The 13423-nt window shown below is 40.8% G+C and overlaps 1 protein-coding gene across 1 annotated transcript in view; it reads left to right on the top strand.

Annotated features, from left to right (window-relative positions):
• The window catches only part of Alb (albumin), a 15509-nt gene extending 5480 nt beyond the window's left edge, over positions 1 to 10029 (top strand). The window contains exons 6-15 of the mRNA XM_055595959.1: positions 103 to 200; positions 1780 to 1909; positions 1990 to 2204; positions 3323 to 3455; positions 5825 to 5922; positions 6479 to 6617; positions 6974 to 7197; positions 8014 to 8146; positions 8714 to 8781; positions 9885 to 10029. Coding sequence (XP_055451934.1) covers positions 103 to 200; positions 1780 to 1909; positions 1990 to 2204; positions 3323 to 3455; positions 5825 to 5922; positions 6479 to 6617; positions 6974 to 7197; positions 8014 to 8146; positions 8714 to 8755 — 1212 coding nt within the window. The 3' untranslated portion in view covers positions 8756 to 8781; positions 9885 to 10029. The remainder of the gene's footprint in view (positions 1 to 102; positions 201 to 1779; positions 1910 to 1989; positions 2205 to 3322; positions 3456 to 5824; positions 5923 to 6478; positions 6618 to 6973; positions 7198 to 8013; positions 8147 to 8713; positions 8782 to 9884) is intronic.
• Positions 10030 to 13423: the final 3394 nt, after the last annotated feature.

Below are 13423 nucleotides of genomic sequence, written 5' to 3'. Positions count from 1 at the left end.
GTGTGTGTGTGTGTGTGTGTGTGTGTGTGTGTGTGTGTGTGTGTGTGTGTATAGAAATAGCCTTTTCCAGTTTTTTTTTCCCAACTGGATTCCTTTTTGTAGCTTGATGACCTGAAGGAGAAAGCCTTGGCTTCAGCTGTCCGCCACAGACTGAAGTGCTCCAGTATGGCGAAATTCGGTGAGAGAGCTTTCAAGGCATGGTATGTAGCTTTATTTTAATACCACAGATTGCATCTTCATAGTAACTGTCTAATCAAATAGTCCTTTGAGTAGACAATTAGACAAGGCACTTCATGAAGTTGATAGAGGTGAAATCAGAATAACAGTAAGAATTTTACATTTGTGCCTCAGTATTTATGTTTTTAAGTATTTCCAAAGAATTTGGAAGACTTTTTTTTTTTTTTTGTCTAAAAGAAGACAGGTATTTAAAATCTTAGTTGTTTATAAAGACTTGGAATGTCATTTTAAAGGCATTTAAAAAATGCAGTCCTTGTTAGAGTAATTAATTTACTTAATTTATTTTTCCTCAGTCTGAAACTGTTTTATGTCCTAATAGTAGAATTCAGCCATCAAGCAAGCTGGAGTTACTACCTCAGAATTTTTTTTTTTTTTTACAATTTCAATTCTGTTAAGAACAGAATTAAGAATTAAGACTCTTGTGTTTTTTGCTCGACCCTTTCTTTGCTTTTATATGCTGTAGTGGAATCTTGAAGCATCCTTTCTTAGGGAAGCCAAGAAAAACACACTTGCATGTTTAGGACCTCACCTGTTAGAGCAGCAAACTGGAGATGACAGATACTGTGTGTGTTCTCTAGAAGCTGTCAGCAGAATTACCCTCACTGAGTCATTCTTACCATCTAAATTATTAAAGCCAATTGAACCAATCAATACAGCAACTCCAACCTGAAACACTACACTGTTACACGATCCACGGTTGGCTCTTTCTTTTTTTAATTTTAATTTTTTATACTAATTACAGTTTATTCACTCTGTAGCCCTCCCTCGTCCCCTCCCAACCTCATCCTCCCTTTCTCATCTCCTCTCATGCCCCTCCCCAAGCCCGCGGATAGGGCAAGTCCTCCTTCCCTTCCATCTGACCCTAGCCTATCAGGTTTCATCAGGACTGGCTGCATCAAAGGAGTCTTTTCATCAGAGCTAGGGAACCGGAAATTATTTTGGAAATGTTGAAAATCTTGGCTTTTTACATCTTGTCATAGAGCTTAGATGCTGTCTGCTGGAACAATTTCTTGGCAGAATGATACATAACTCTCCAATTCTCTAGAATTTAGGAATTATTTTTTCCCCATCATAGACCTTTAGAATTCAGAAAGATACGTCTTAAGACAAACGATGTCAAATCTTCATTTCCAGATGAGAAAATGCTTTCCTGCCATGACATAATTTAATTGTCCAGACCCTTTGATTTAGCGTTTTGGGGTCACACTGCTAAGATGTGATCAAGCCAGAGAGAGAAGTCAGATAAGGAGTCAAAAGTTCAGACTGCTGCACTTTGGGAATTCTCCTATGATTTTAATTTTATGGGGCCTAAGCTTTTCACACAGCACCCTATTGTTTCAGTAGATAATTCTGCCAAAGAAAACATGAGTATCATGTCAGACTAGCATTACAAGAACTAGTGAACTAGTGAAATTTTTTTAAATAATTTTCTTCATTTCAGTTTTGAACTTCCTTGTTATAAATGATGTCTTTTTGTTGCTTTCATACAAATACAGTACTACAGTACGATCATAATTCTTTCATGGGAATTTTTCTCTTTAGGGCAGTAGCTCGAATGAGCCAGACATTCCCCAAAGCTGACTTCGCAGAAATTACCAAACTGGCAACAGACCTTACCAAAGTCACCCAGGAGTGCTGCCATGGTGACCTGCTTGAATGCGCAGATGACAGGGTAAAGCCTCTTCATGCTCGGAGTCAGTTAACCAGGGCTCCATCAGCGAACAGTGAGGCATTCATTTTTCTTTCTTGCAGGCGGAGCTTGCCAAGTACATATGTGAAAACCAGGCGAGCATCTCCAGCAAGCTGCAGGCTTGCTGTGAAAAAGAAGTGTTGCAGAAATCCCAGTGCCTTGCTGAGGCGGAACATGACGACATCCCTGCCGATCTGCCTGCATTAACTGCTGATTTTGTGGAGGATAAGGATGTGTGCAAGAACTATGCTGAGGCCAAAGATGTCTTCCTGGGCATGTGAGTCGATGCTTTTCCCTTCAACGCTCTGAAGGGCGGCATGGTTTAGGAAGCCGCACCAGGCCCTCCTTTGGAATGAGCAGGACGTCAGTGGCTCTCACACGATTTATTGACCCTTACCATTCTCAGCCTTTAAAATTTACCTGAAGGGTGTTTTAAGTAATTTAAAATATTTGTATAAAATCATACATGCGTTCAGCATGAACTCAATGTTTCTTACCTCATAGGAATATTTCTGGAAATCTTTAGAAATGTTCCATGAATAGATAAATTACGTGTATCACTTAATCATGCTTATAAGCACATTTCTCAAATATCTAATGTATATTAATATATTATTTATTATTTAACTCTCTGCTCACCTATCCTCCTATATCTATGCATTTCTATGATGGCAGTAAGTATATATATAAATATATATGCATACACACAATCACATATGTATGTATGTGTATATATATGTATATATATGATATCAAAATGACACTAGTTGCTTCATACTTGGTTGAAAAGACCAGAATGTCACAGTGTGGCAAGACAGGATACAATTAATAACAAATGACTATCTGTTTTCAGTAACTGCAACAATTAATTTTATCCTTTTATTGTTGACTTATGACTGCACCCTATTCACTATACTTAATAGACAATTCACTCATATCTAAAAGAAAAAGAAATATTTAATGTTATATCTCTATTAACACATTTGTTGAGATACTTTGGAGAAATAGTTAAAAAAATCTAGACACGCAGTAAAAATAGCTATGAATCAAACATTTAATGTGTGCTGGTCACTGTGTACTTTGATAGGCTGTGCCATGCATTTATCCCCATCCACCTTGGAAGGGAGATGCTATCATTATTTCCATCCCAGAATGGAGGAAGTTAATGGGCTAATCGTCTTACTAAGTTCCCCATGCAGAACACTAGACTATGTTGCGGTGGCAAAGCAGAACCTGGGAAGAGTTTTTTCTGCGTCCCAAGTTCTTGCTGCTTAGTTTCCTGTATGGAGCTCATGCCAATGCAGGATGCCTGGAATGTCAATCACTACTGAGCTTAGTCACGTGACCCGATTACTTGATCGCTTATTTAACTCAGCCTATGTTCATCTCAATTAGGTTTTTGTATGAATATGCAAGAAGGCACCCTGAATACTCCGTTTCCTTGTTGCTGAGACTTGCTAAGAAATATGAAGCCACACTGGAAAAATGCTGTGCTGAAGCCGACCCTCATGCATGCTATGGCCATGTGGTAGGTTTCCATAAGCCAACAACACCTCGGTACTGCTGGCCCTTCCAAGAAGGACAAAGGAAGCAGTGAACTAATAAGAGTCAATAGATAAGTCAATTCAGACATTTTCTTGAGATGGAGGCAGGTGTGAACTCTTAAAATCTTCAACATGATAGCTTAAATATTTTGGATAAAACATAAGGGAAACTACAATGATTGTTCTAGAAAGGGAAGGTTTGAAGAGAGGAAAGAATCTTTATTTGCATACAATCTCTATTGTAGCTCTCCCTACTTCATATTCTTGAGACTAAACCAGGAGAGTAAATTCAAATGCCAACTTAAAGAGATTTAGTTAGCCTAGAGACCATTCGCCTGATCCCCCAAATTGTCAACTATCAGAAGTACTATCTGTTTTGTGCAGGGTGATAAGTATGGATCTATTTGCATTTTTCTACATGTAGACATCCAGTTAGGCCCACACCATTTGTTGAAGATGCTGTCTTTTTTCCATTGAATGGTTTTGGCAGCTTTGTAAAAAATCAGGTGTCCATAAGTGTGTGGATTTATGTCAGGGTCTTCTATTTGATTCCATTGATCCACCAGTCTATTTCTATGCCAGTACCATGCAGTTTTTAGTATTGCTCTATAGTACAGCTTGAGATCAGGGATGGAGATACCTCCAGAAGATCTTTTACTGTAGAGAATTGTTTTAGCAATTCTGGTTTTTTTTGTTGTTCCAGATGAAGGTGAGAATTTTTCTTTCAAGGTCTGTAAAGAATTGTGTTGGTAATTTGATGGGAATTGCATTGAATCTATAGATTGCTTTTGGTAAGATGGCCATTTTTACTATATTAATCCTGCCAAGCCATGAGCATGGGAGATCTTTCCATCTTCTGATATCTTCATCTAATTCTTTCTTCAGAGACTGGAAATTTTTTTCATACAAGTCTTTGACTTGCTTGGTTAGGTTCACACCAAGGTACTTTATGTCCTTTGTGGCTATCCCAGAAGCAGAAAGATGCACACGGTATATACTCATTCATATAGACATATAATATAGGATAAACCTACTAAAATCTGTACACCTAAAGAAACTAATCAAGAGAGAGGACTCTTGCTAAAATGCTCAATTTCTATCCAGAAAGGCAAAGAGGATGGACATCAGAAGAAGGAGGAAAGAGGGAACAAGTCAGGAGCCTGACACAGAGGACCTCTGAAAGGCTCTGTCCTGCAGATTATCAATGCAGATGCTGAGACTTATGGGCAACCTTTGGGCAGAGTGCAGGGAATCTAATGAAAGAAGTGGGAAACAGTAAGATCTGGAGAGGACAGGAACTCCACAAGGAGAGCAACAGAACCAAAAAATCTGAGCACAGGGGTCTTTCCTGAGACTGATACTCTAACCAAGGACTATGCATGGAGGTAACCTAAGACCCCTGCACAGATGTAGCCCATGGCAGTTCAATATCCAAATGGATTCCATTGTAATAGGAATAGGGACTGTCTTTGACATGAACTGATTGGCCTGCTTTTTAATTACCTCCCCTTTAGGGGGAAGCAGCATTACCAGGCCACAGAAGAAGACAATGCAGCTACTCCTGATGAAACCTAATTGACTAGGGTCAGAAGGAATGAAAAGAAAACCTCCCATATCATTTTACTTGGGGAGGGGCATGCGTGTAGAGGGTGGAGGAAGGGAGGGATTGGGACAGGGGAAGGAGGGAACCACAAGGGGAATACAAAGTGAATAAAGTGTAATTAATAAAGAATTAAAAAAAAGAAGTAGTATCTGGAAGGGGTTTGTAAACTCTAAAAACACTTTGGAATATTTTGGAGAACGTGTTTTATGTGATGTAATTCTTGTGGGTGACATCAGGATGCTTTTGCCAGTGCACACTTGTTTCTGAACTATTTGCAAACAGAAGAGACTCATGCTTTACAAAGAAACTGGTAAACACCAGACACCATTCTGTGGTTGAGGCTGGGCATAGACAGTCTCACCCAGAGACCTCCAAAGCCAACTAGAGAGGTTGCCTAAAATGATGGCCACACTAGATGCGATTTTAATTTCATCCAGTTAGTGGGTTAACAGAACAGTTCTGGTTGTGAGTGAACTGACTGCCACTGTAGAGGGGATTAGCCTGAAGCTTAGACTCGGAAGGAACAGTCATACAACAAGAAAATAAGTCAGGTGACCAGGTTCAGACACAGCCACTGAATTCCAGAGCCTGACAAGTCTTATTGACTTGCACCAAACCACCCTGCGGATAAAAGGAACAATTTAAATGTGATGTGGCCGACTTGGCAAGGAAGGAAGAGAGAAGTGCAAAGTGACCTACTTTCGGCTCTCAGGAAGGGGTCTAGAAACACCATTCTTTTTTATGTTGCAGTTTGATGACTTTAAGCCTCTTGTGGAAGAGCCTCAGAACTTAGTCAAAAGCAACTGCGAACTTTATGAGAAGCTTGGAGAGTATGGGTTCCAAAATGAGTGAGTAGTTTCCAACTGTTTTCCCTTGATCAGTTTGTAATTATTTAAAACACTGTAGAGACCACTTAGCACACAGCTTTAGCAATGAAAGCACATTATTTATAATCCCCGTCTATAAAAAAAAAAATCCAGGAAAGGAGATAACTTACTTGACAGGTCTCTCTCTTTTGAGTTTATCACAATGTTTGATATGTGGAGGTTTGTGATAAAATTTATTTAAAGCAGTACTGAGTGAATTACTGCCATTGGGCTAGAGAAATGTAACTCACTTATAATTTTAGTACAAATCTAATTCTAAGATCATATACTTCAAGGAGTTTGTATGATCACTTAGCTTCTCAGGACAAGGTCTTCCTCCAGTACTGTACTCTCAACCCTAGAAGCAAAGGAACTTTGGTGTGTGTGTGTGTGTGTGTGTGTGTGTGTGTGTGTGTGTGTGTGTAACCCATCAGAGTTGGTTTGGGGTGAATTTTCTCCTTTTGAAATATATTATGTCAGGTCAGTTTTCTGCATGGATTAAAACATGTAAGTTCCATGTATATATATTTTAAAACAGCGTTCTAGTTCGCTACACCAAGAAAGCACCTCAGGTGTCGACTCCGACTCTCGTGGAGGCTGCCAGAAGCCTAGGAAGAGTGGGCACCCATTGCTGTACACTTCCGGAAAAGAAGAGACTGCCCTGTGTAGAGGACTTTGTGAGTCTGTTAACCTACAACAAGACAGTGCTGGGGTTTTGTCTTTACACATCCACAAGTCCAACTCTCAGGAGCAAGGGTGTTAGTACATACGTCCATGTGTATGTGGTAGCTGGGACATGGCCAGCTATATTTAACGAAAAGGGAGACAGCTATTACAGTTATCCTCAGCTTCCCGTGTTTCCTTTCAAAGGAAACATTTCTGTGTTTCAAACATTTCAAAGATACATTTCTGTGCTGATCAGAGCGGGATTCACAAGTGGCTGGTTCACTCTGACCGTTCTCTTGGTGCGTCAGAGAGTGGGTGTTTGTGGAAACTCGTGTGACTAGTCTGCTCCGCTGTCTCTCTGCTTTAGCTGTCTGCGATCCTGAACCGTGTGTGCGTGCTCCACGAGAAGACCCCAGTGAGTGAACAGGTCACCAAGTGCTGTTCTGGATCCCTGGTGGAGCGGCGACCATGCTTCTCTGCCCTGCAAGTTGATGCAACATATGTCCCCAAGGAGTTTAAAGCTGAGACCTTCACCTTCCATGCCAATATCTGCACGCTTCCAGAGAAGGAGAAGCAGATGGAGAAGCAAACGTGAGCAATGCTTTCCTGCTGCAGATATCTGTTTACTTGTTGCATGTGTATTGATCCCGAGAATAGTAGAAAACACTAAACATTAGCTGGAATTCACTAGCTGGTGAATTCGTATAGGTAGAAAAAAATTGGTTATAAAAAAAAAATAGGAGAATTTATTTCAAGGTATGAATAATTAGCTGAAAGTGTTCCGTGAAGAAGCCACCCCAGAGGCGAGACAAAGGCGCAGGTTTGAGTTTTGAGGCTAGACTAGAAGAACAGCTGGAAAGGCACACAGGAGGCCTGATCCCCATGGCTGACAGGTGTGGTTCGAATAGCACGGAATGCTGCTGGAAGTTGTCATCACTTTCAGGTACCTGTGACCGTGGTCCAGTGTGACAAAACTCATTCACCACACGGCTCTTTTTCTCCAGTACTGCCTGTTCTACGACAGAGACCCGGCCGTTTTCTCTTGCTTGGCTGGTCCGTTTTCATAGCCTCCCCATTATTAGTTTTAAATGACGCAAATGCTGCAGAGCAAAAATCCATATATTAAGTGCAGAGACATGAGTCTTTCAGGAGATTTCCTGAAACTATACGTCAGACATTGTGTGACTTGTGCTCATTATTCTATTTGATCCAGTCCTGGCAAAGTGGTATTTATTACCCTCATATACAGTCAAGGATATTAAGGCTGGCAATGGCATGGTTGGTCCTTAAAGCCGAAGTCACTCCTAGATTTGTAACCTTAACCTGTAGCCTCGCCGTCCTTACTATTTTATTTTCCTGAGTGGTGTAAACATTTCCTTCCTGTTGTTGCTTTCTGTCCTAATGCAGGGCACTCGCTGAGCTGGTGAAACACAAGCCCCAGGCTACAGACGAGCAGCTAAAGAAAGTGATGGGCGACTTTGCAGATTTCCTGGAGAAGTGCTGCAAGCAGGAAGACAAGGAAGCATGCTTCTCCACAGAGGTAATAGAGCTTTTTGAATTTTGATATGTTCATCTTCTATTTTTGTGCTCTTGGTCAGGTTTAGTGCTTAGGAAGTCATATATGAACAACGTGATCAAGGAAGATCTCTGTTTGCTACATAATTCTGATCCAAACTGACTTACATAAATCTTAATTTTTACCTCCTACAACACTGTGGCATATTAAATGTTTATAATGGCTACTCAGCTCCAAATTTGTGACATTTATGAGTATAGTTAGAAATAATTGTAAAGCCCAGAAACATTAACTCATTTAAACCTGGTCCTTAAATGTTCCTTTATGAACTGACTTATTTTACTCATGAGTGGAGAATAGTCACATGTCTGAATCATTTCACATTTTTCCCGATGGCCTACTAACAGTTTATCTTATAATTTTGGCCATAACAGATGTAAGTGAGCTTTGCTTTAGGAATTCTAGTAGAACTGTAATTAAGCGATGCAAGACATGTGAATTTACTTTGTTATTGCCAATGACCATTGGACTGTGCAAAGTCTAATAGCCTTGCTAATATTTTTCTAACATCCGTCACTTCTTTGTGTTCAGGGTCCAAAACTTGTTGCCGAAAGCCAAAAGGCCTTTGCCTAAACACATCACAACCACAAGCATCTCAGGTAACTATACTTGTGATCTTAAAAAGTAACCATAGTCATTTAAAAAAAAAAAAAAGGCCAAGATTTGATGATCATTTGCCAAGAGCAACGTAGACTAGCACCAGCCACCACTCTTTGGCTTTCACATATGTTCATCGATTTGGGTCACATTTGCAGATAAGGAAATGAATACATAAAAGTCTAGGTTAATGCAATTTACCCAAAAGGCAGCCAAACAAGGGCAAGAGCGAGCCAAGATCTAAAATTAAAATCATGAGATTCAGTCGTGGCTTTGTTCTTTCATGAACCACCACATGGAACCAGTCATGTTAGCTCAGCCAAGGGGGTCCTCAGAATGAAGCGGAAACCCACTGAAAGACCATTTTTTTTGGGTCAAAACAGTTGTGTATCAATGATTCCATAGAGTTTAACCCAATAATTCTATGAATTCATTTCACTGGAAGACACAATGGAGCTATCTTATGGGGGTTCCAGTTTCATAATAAGTGACCTGCTTCCAAATTTCTGTTGTGTCGCATGCCAAGCTTTAACAGAATTTATCTTCTTATGGCAAAACAGCCTCCTTTGAAAATACTTATTGAACACAACTATGTTGATCAATTTATTTTTTGTAACATATTGGGAGAGAATTTTAGAAATAGGGTAACAATGGAAAAAGGTAGTAAAAGAAAATTGTTTCTCCAGTATGGAAACACATACTTATTTTGGATTCAAGCAAAGAACCTACAGATATAGAGATGTTTTAAAACTTACTTCAGTTTTAGAAGGAAAAGAAAATTCTGTAGCATCCTGAGAAGATAGCTTTCATTTGAAATAAACTAGGTAATAAGTAGGATAAGTAGGCCTGGTGGAATGGCTGGACCTCTGCCTGTGAAACCTGAATGCTCCGGTGGGACCGGTGATAACGAGGGAGTGTCACAGTGCACATGAGTATGTTCTCTGCCCACCGAGCAAGGGGGCTGAATTTAGTCTAGAGCATGCTTAGCCTGTCTACTGCTGAAAATTTCAAAACTGAGCTAAGGAATTAAACATTTCTAAGAGACAGATTTGGAAAACATTCCATTTTACAAAGAGCACTTACATGTCTCTTTTTGATTTTTCAGTCTACCCTTGGAAAACAAGAGACATGAAGACTCAAGACTCATCTTTTCTGTTGGTGTAAAATCAACACCCCAAGGAACACAAATTTCTTCAAACATTTGACTTCTTCCCTCTGTACTTTAATTAATAAAGAATGAAAAGAATCTACTCTGTGGTCTAGAACTATGTTTTTTGAAGGCACACTTTACCCTCACAGCCTCCTAGGCTCTGGGAAACCATCAGCTTTCTCCCTTCCTTCACTTCAGCAGATGAGAAGAAATGTTGAAACTCTCCCAAGTTACAGGCAGTGAGCATATGAACCAATATTTCAACATTATATTTTTCTGAATAAGAGACTAAAAGCTTATGAACCACGACTTTCCTTTGTTGGTGGGACTCTAAGAAGGAGTTGGGGGACAAAGGAGATAGGAATGGCTTTAAAGGTGACTAGCTTAATGATAAAGTGGGTGATCTGAAAAAAAATTGATACTGTTCAGGATGATGCCATAAAGCCTTGAGAAGCCACGTTGGAAGTGGAAATTGGGTGATGTGGATAGATGCTGAAGCACACTGGATTGATGAAGCACAAGAGTTGCATGACAAAAGGGTCATGTTAAAAGTTCAGGTGTTACATTCAGGGCTAGGTTGTTTTCTCCATTCCAGGAATCAGTTGCTCATATATGCTTTGATCTATGAATTTTATAGACTTATCCAAGCATTGTCTGGAATTTATATACACAGTCATTTATGGCCATATGAAGTCTTTATTATTATATTCTTGGTTTCAAATTGTGTGTATTATTCTACAGCTGGCTGTTAGTAATCTTTTATGGTTTCATTTTAAGCACTGTACTTCAAAAGATTATGATACCACACGTAAAGAAAGGTTCTTTTCAATCCTCTTATAGTTCACACTTTCCTTTTCCTCAACCTGTGCTTCGGCCTCCTGGTGAAAGTATCAGTGGTAGAAGAAAGACCGGAAGGGTAGAATGGAGATTGGGCCCTGACCTGATGAGACAGGAAGTTTAGCCAGACAATTTGAGTAAGGTGTTGCTATAAATCTGGGCCAATAAGGGGCCTCGCCTAGATGAGTTATCTGGAGGGCACTGTCTCAGTAATCACTCCTACCTACCAAAGAGGAGCTTAAAACATGGAGAGGATTATGCCACACAATGCACTATTTCCTTAGCCACCTCCTTGCCTGCTTCCCATAGAGTCAACACTTGGAACTGAAGAGTCCAGTCAGTTCTGGTTTTGAGAGGGCATCGTTGGTAGTGCCCCCTGTCTGGCTTTCATCATCTGTCTGTCATCTAGCTGTCTTTGTATTTTGCCTCATGATCCAGAAGTCTGAGATACTAGAACATTGCAGGCTTTGTGGTCTGGTGGTGGTTGTGGTGGTAGTGATGTGTGTGTGTGTGTGTGTGTGTGTGTGTCTGTTAAAGCTGGCCTCATAGCCCACTGGGAACATGATACACTGTCAACAAGATTTAATATGGGATATTAGATTGATTACTTATTTTTTAAAAAACAGTGTTTGCCACTTTTCTTTCATTGTGATGCTATTACTTTTCTCCATGCATAGGCTTTTTGAGGGAAAGAAACCATTAAATACAGCATGCAAGGTATTAAGCTTCAAATCACATCAGAACTGATGTGGCCTCTTCCTCAGTGGCCTGGCAAGGCAGCTCCACCAGGGGGGAGTGATTGAAAAGCATGCAACACAGCCCTTGTTAGAGACAGCCTCCACTCCCCTTACTAGGAAAACTTACATAAAGACGAAGCTGTCCCTAGGCTACATATGTGCACGGGGCCTAGGTCTGGTGCATGCAGGTCCTTGGTGTAACTCTCCTTTTGATAGTGAGTACTTGTCTCCCACTATCTGCCCTGAGTTTATATATATCTGTTCAAGCCCAGGGTACATGTTAAGGAGCCCCAGAATTATTGGCTCAAACTCCCATAAGAACAACAGCACAGGCTGTAAGAGCAACAATCAATAAATGGGACCTCATGAAATTGAAAAGCTTCTGTAAAGCAAAGGACACCGTCATCAAAACAAAGCGACTGCCTACAGATTGGGAAAGAATCATCACCAACCCTCTATCTGACAGAGGACTCATATCCAATATATATAAAGAACTAAACAAGCTGAAAAGCAACAAACCAAGTAATCCACTTAAAAAAATGGGGAACAGAGCTAAAGAGAGAATTCTCTGCAGAGGAATATCGAATGGCAGAGAAGCACTTAAAGAAATGCTCAACCTCATTAGCCATTAGGGAAATGCAAATCAAAACAACCCTGAGATTTCACCTTACACCCATCAGAATGGCCAAGATGAAAATCTCAAGGGACAACACATGCTGGAGAGGTTGTGGAGAAAGGGGAACCCTTCTCCACTGCTGGTGGGAATGTAAACTGGTACAACCACTCTGGAAATCAATCTGGCGCTTTCTCAGACAACTAGGAATAGCGCTTCCTCAAGATCCAGCCATACCACTCCTAGGCATATACCCAAAAGAGGCGCAAGTACACAACAAGGACATTTGTTCAACCATGTTTGTAGCAGCTTTATTTGTAATAGCCAGAAGCTGGAAACAACCCAGATGCCCCTCAACTGAAGAATGGATGCAGAAACTGTGGTACATCTATACAATGGAGTATTACTCAGCAATGAAAAATAAGGAAATCATGAAATTTGCAGGTAAATGGTGGGACCTGGAAAAGATCATCCTGAGTGAGTTGACCCAGAAGCAAAAAGACACTCACGGTATATACTCACTCATATAAACATACAATATGGAATAAACCCACTAAAAGCTGTACATCTAAACAAACTAAGCAAAAGAGAGGACCCTAACTAAAATGCTCAATCCCCATCCTGAAAGGCAAAGAGGATGGACATCAGAAGAAAACGAAAATAGGAAACAACCTCGGAACCCGCTACAGAGGGCCTCTGAAAGCCAGAAGAAAACAGGAAACAACCTTGAAACCTGCCACAGAGGGCCTCTGAAAGCTTCTGCAGTATAGACTGTCAAAGCAGATGCTGAGCCTGATGGCCAACTGATGGGCAGAGTGAATGGAATTCTATGTAAGAAGTGGGAAATAGTAAGAGCTGGAGGGAACGGGAACTCCACAAGCAGAGCAACAGAACAAGATAATTTGAACACAGGGAAATTCCCAGAGACTCATACTCCAACCAAGGACTATTTGTGGAGATGACCTGGAACCCCTGCACAGGTGTAGCCCATGGCAGTTCAGTGTCCAAGTGGGTTCCATAGTAATGGGAAGAGGGACTGCCTCTGACATAATCTGATTGGCCTGCTCGTTGATCACTTCCCCCTGAGGGGGGAGCAGCCTTACCAGGCCACAGTAGAGGACAATGCAGCCACTTTTGATGAGAACTGATAGACTAAGATCAGAAAGAAGGAGAGGAGGACCTCCCCTATCAGTGGACTTGGGGAGTGGCATGCATGCAGAAAGGGGAGGGAGGGTGGGATCGGCAGGGGAGGAGGGAGGGGCTCATGGGGGGATACAAAATGAATAAAGTGTAATTAATAAAAAAAA

This window comes from Psammomys obesus, unplaced genomic scaffold (assembly GCF_907164565.1).
Source record: "Psammomys obesus unplaced genomic scaffold, mPsaObe1.curated_primary_1811, whole genome shotgun sequence".
Classification (NCBI taxonomy): domain Eukaryota; kingdom Metazoa; phylum Chordata; class Mammalia; order Rodentia; family Muridae; genus Psammomys; species Psammomys obesus.
Note: the sequence above shows the minus strand (reverse complement) of the source record. Positions and strands in the feature narration are given on the sequence as shown.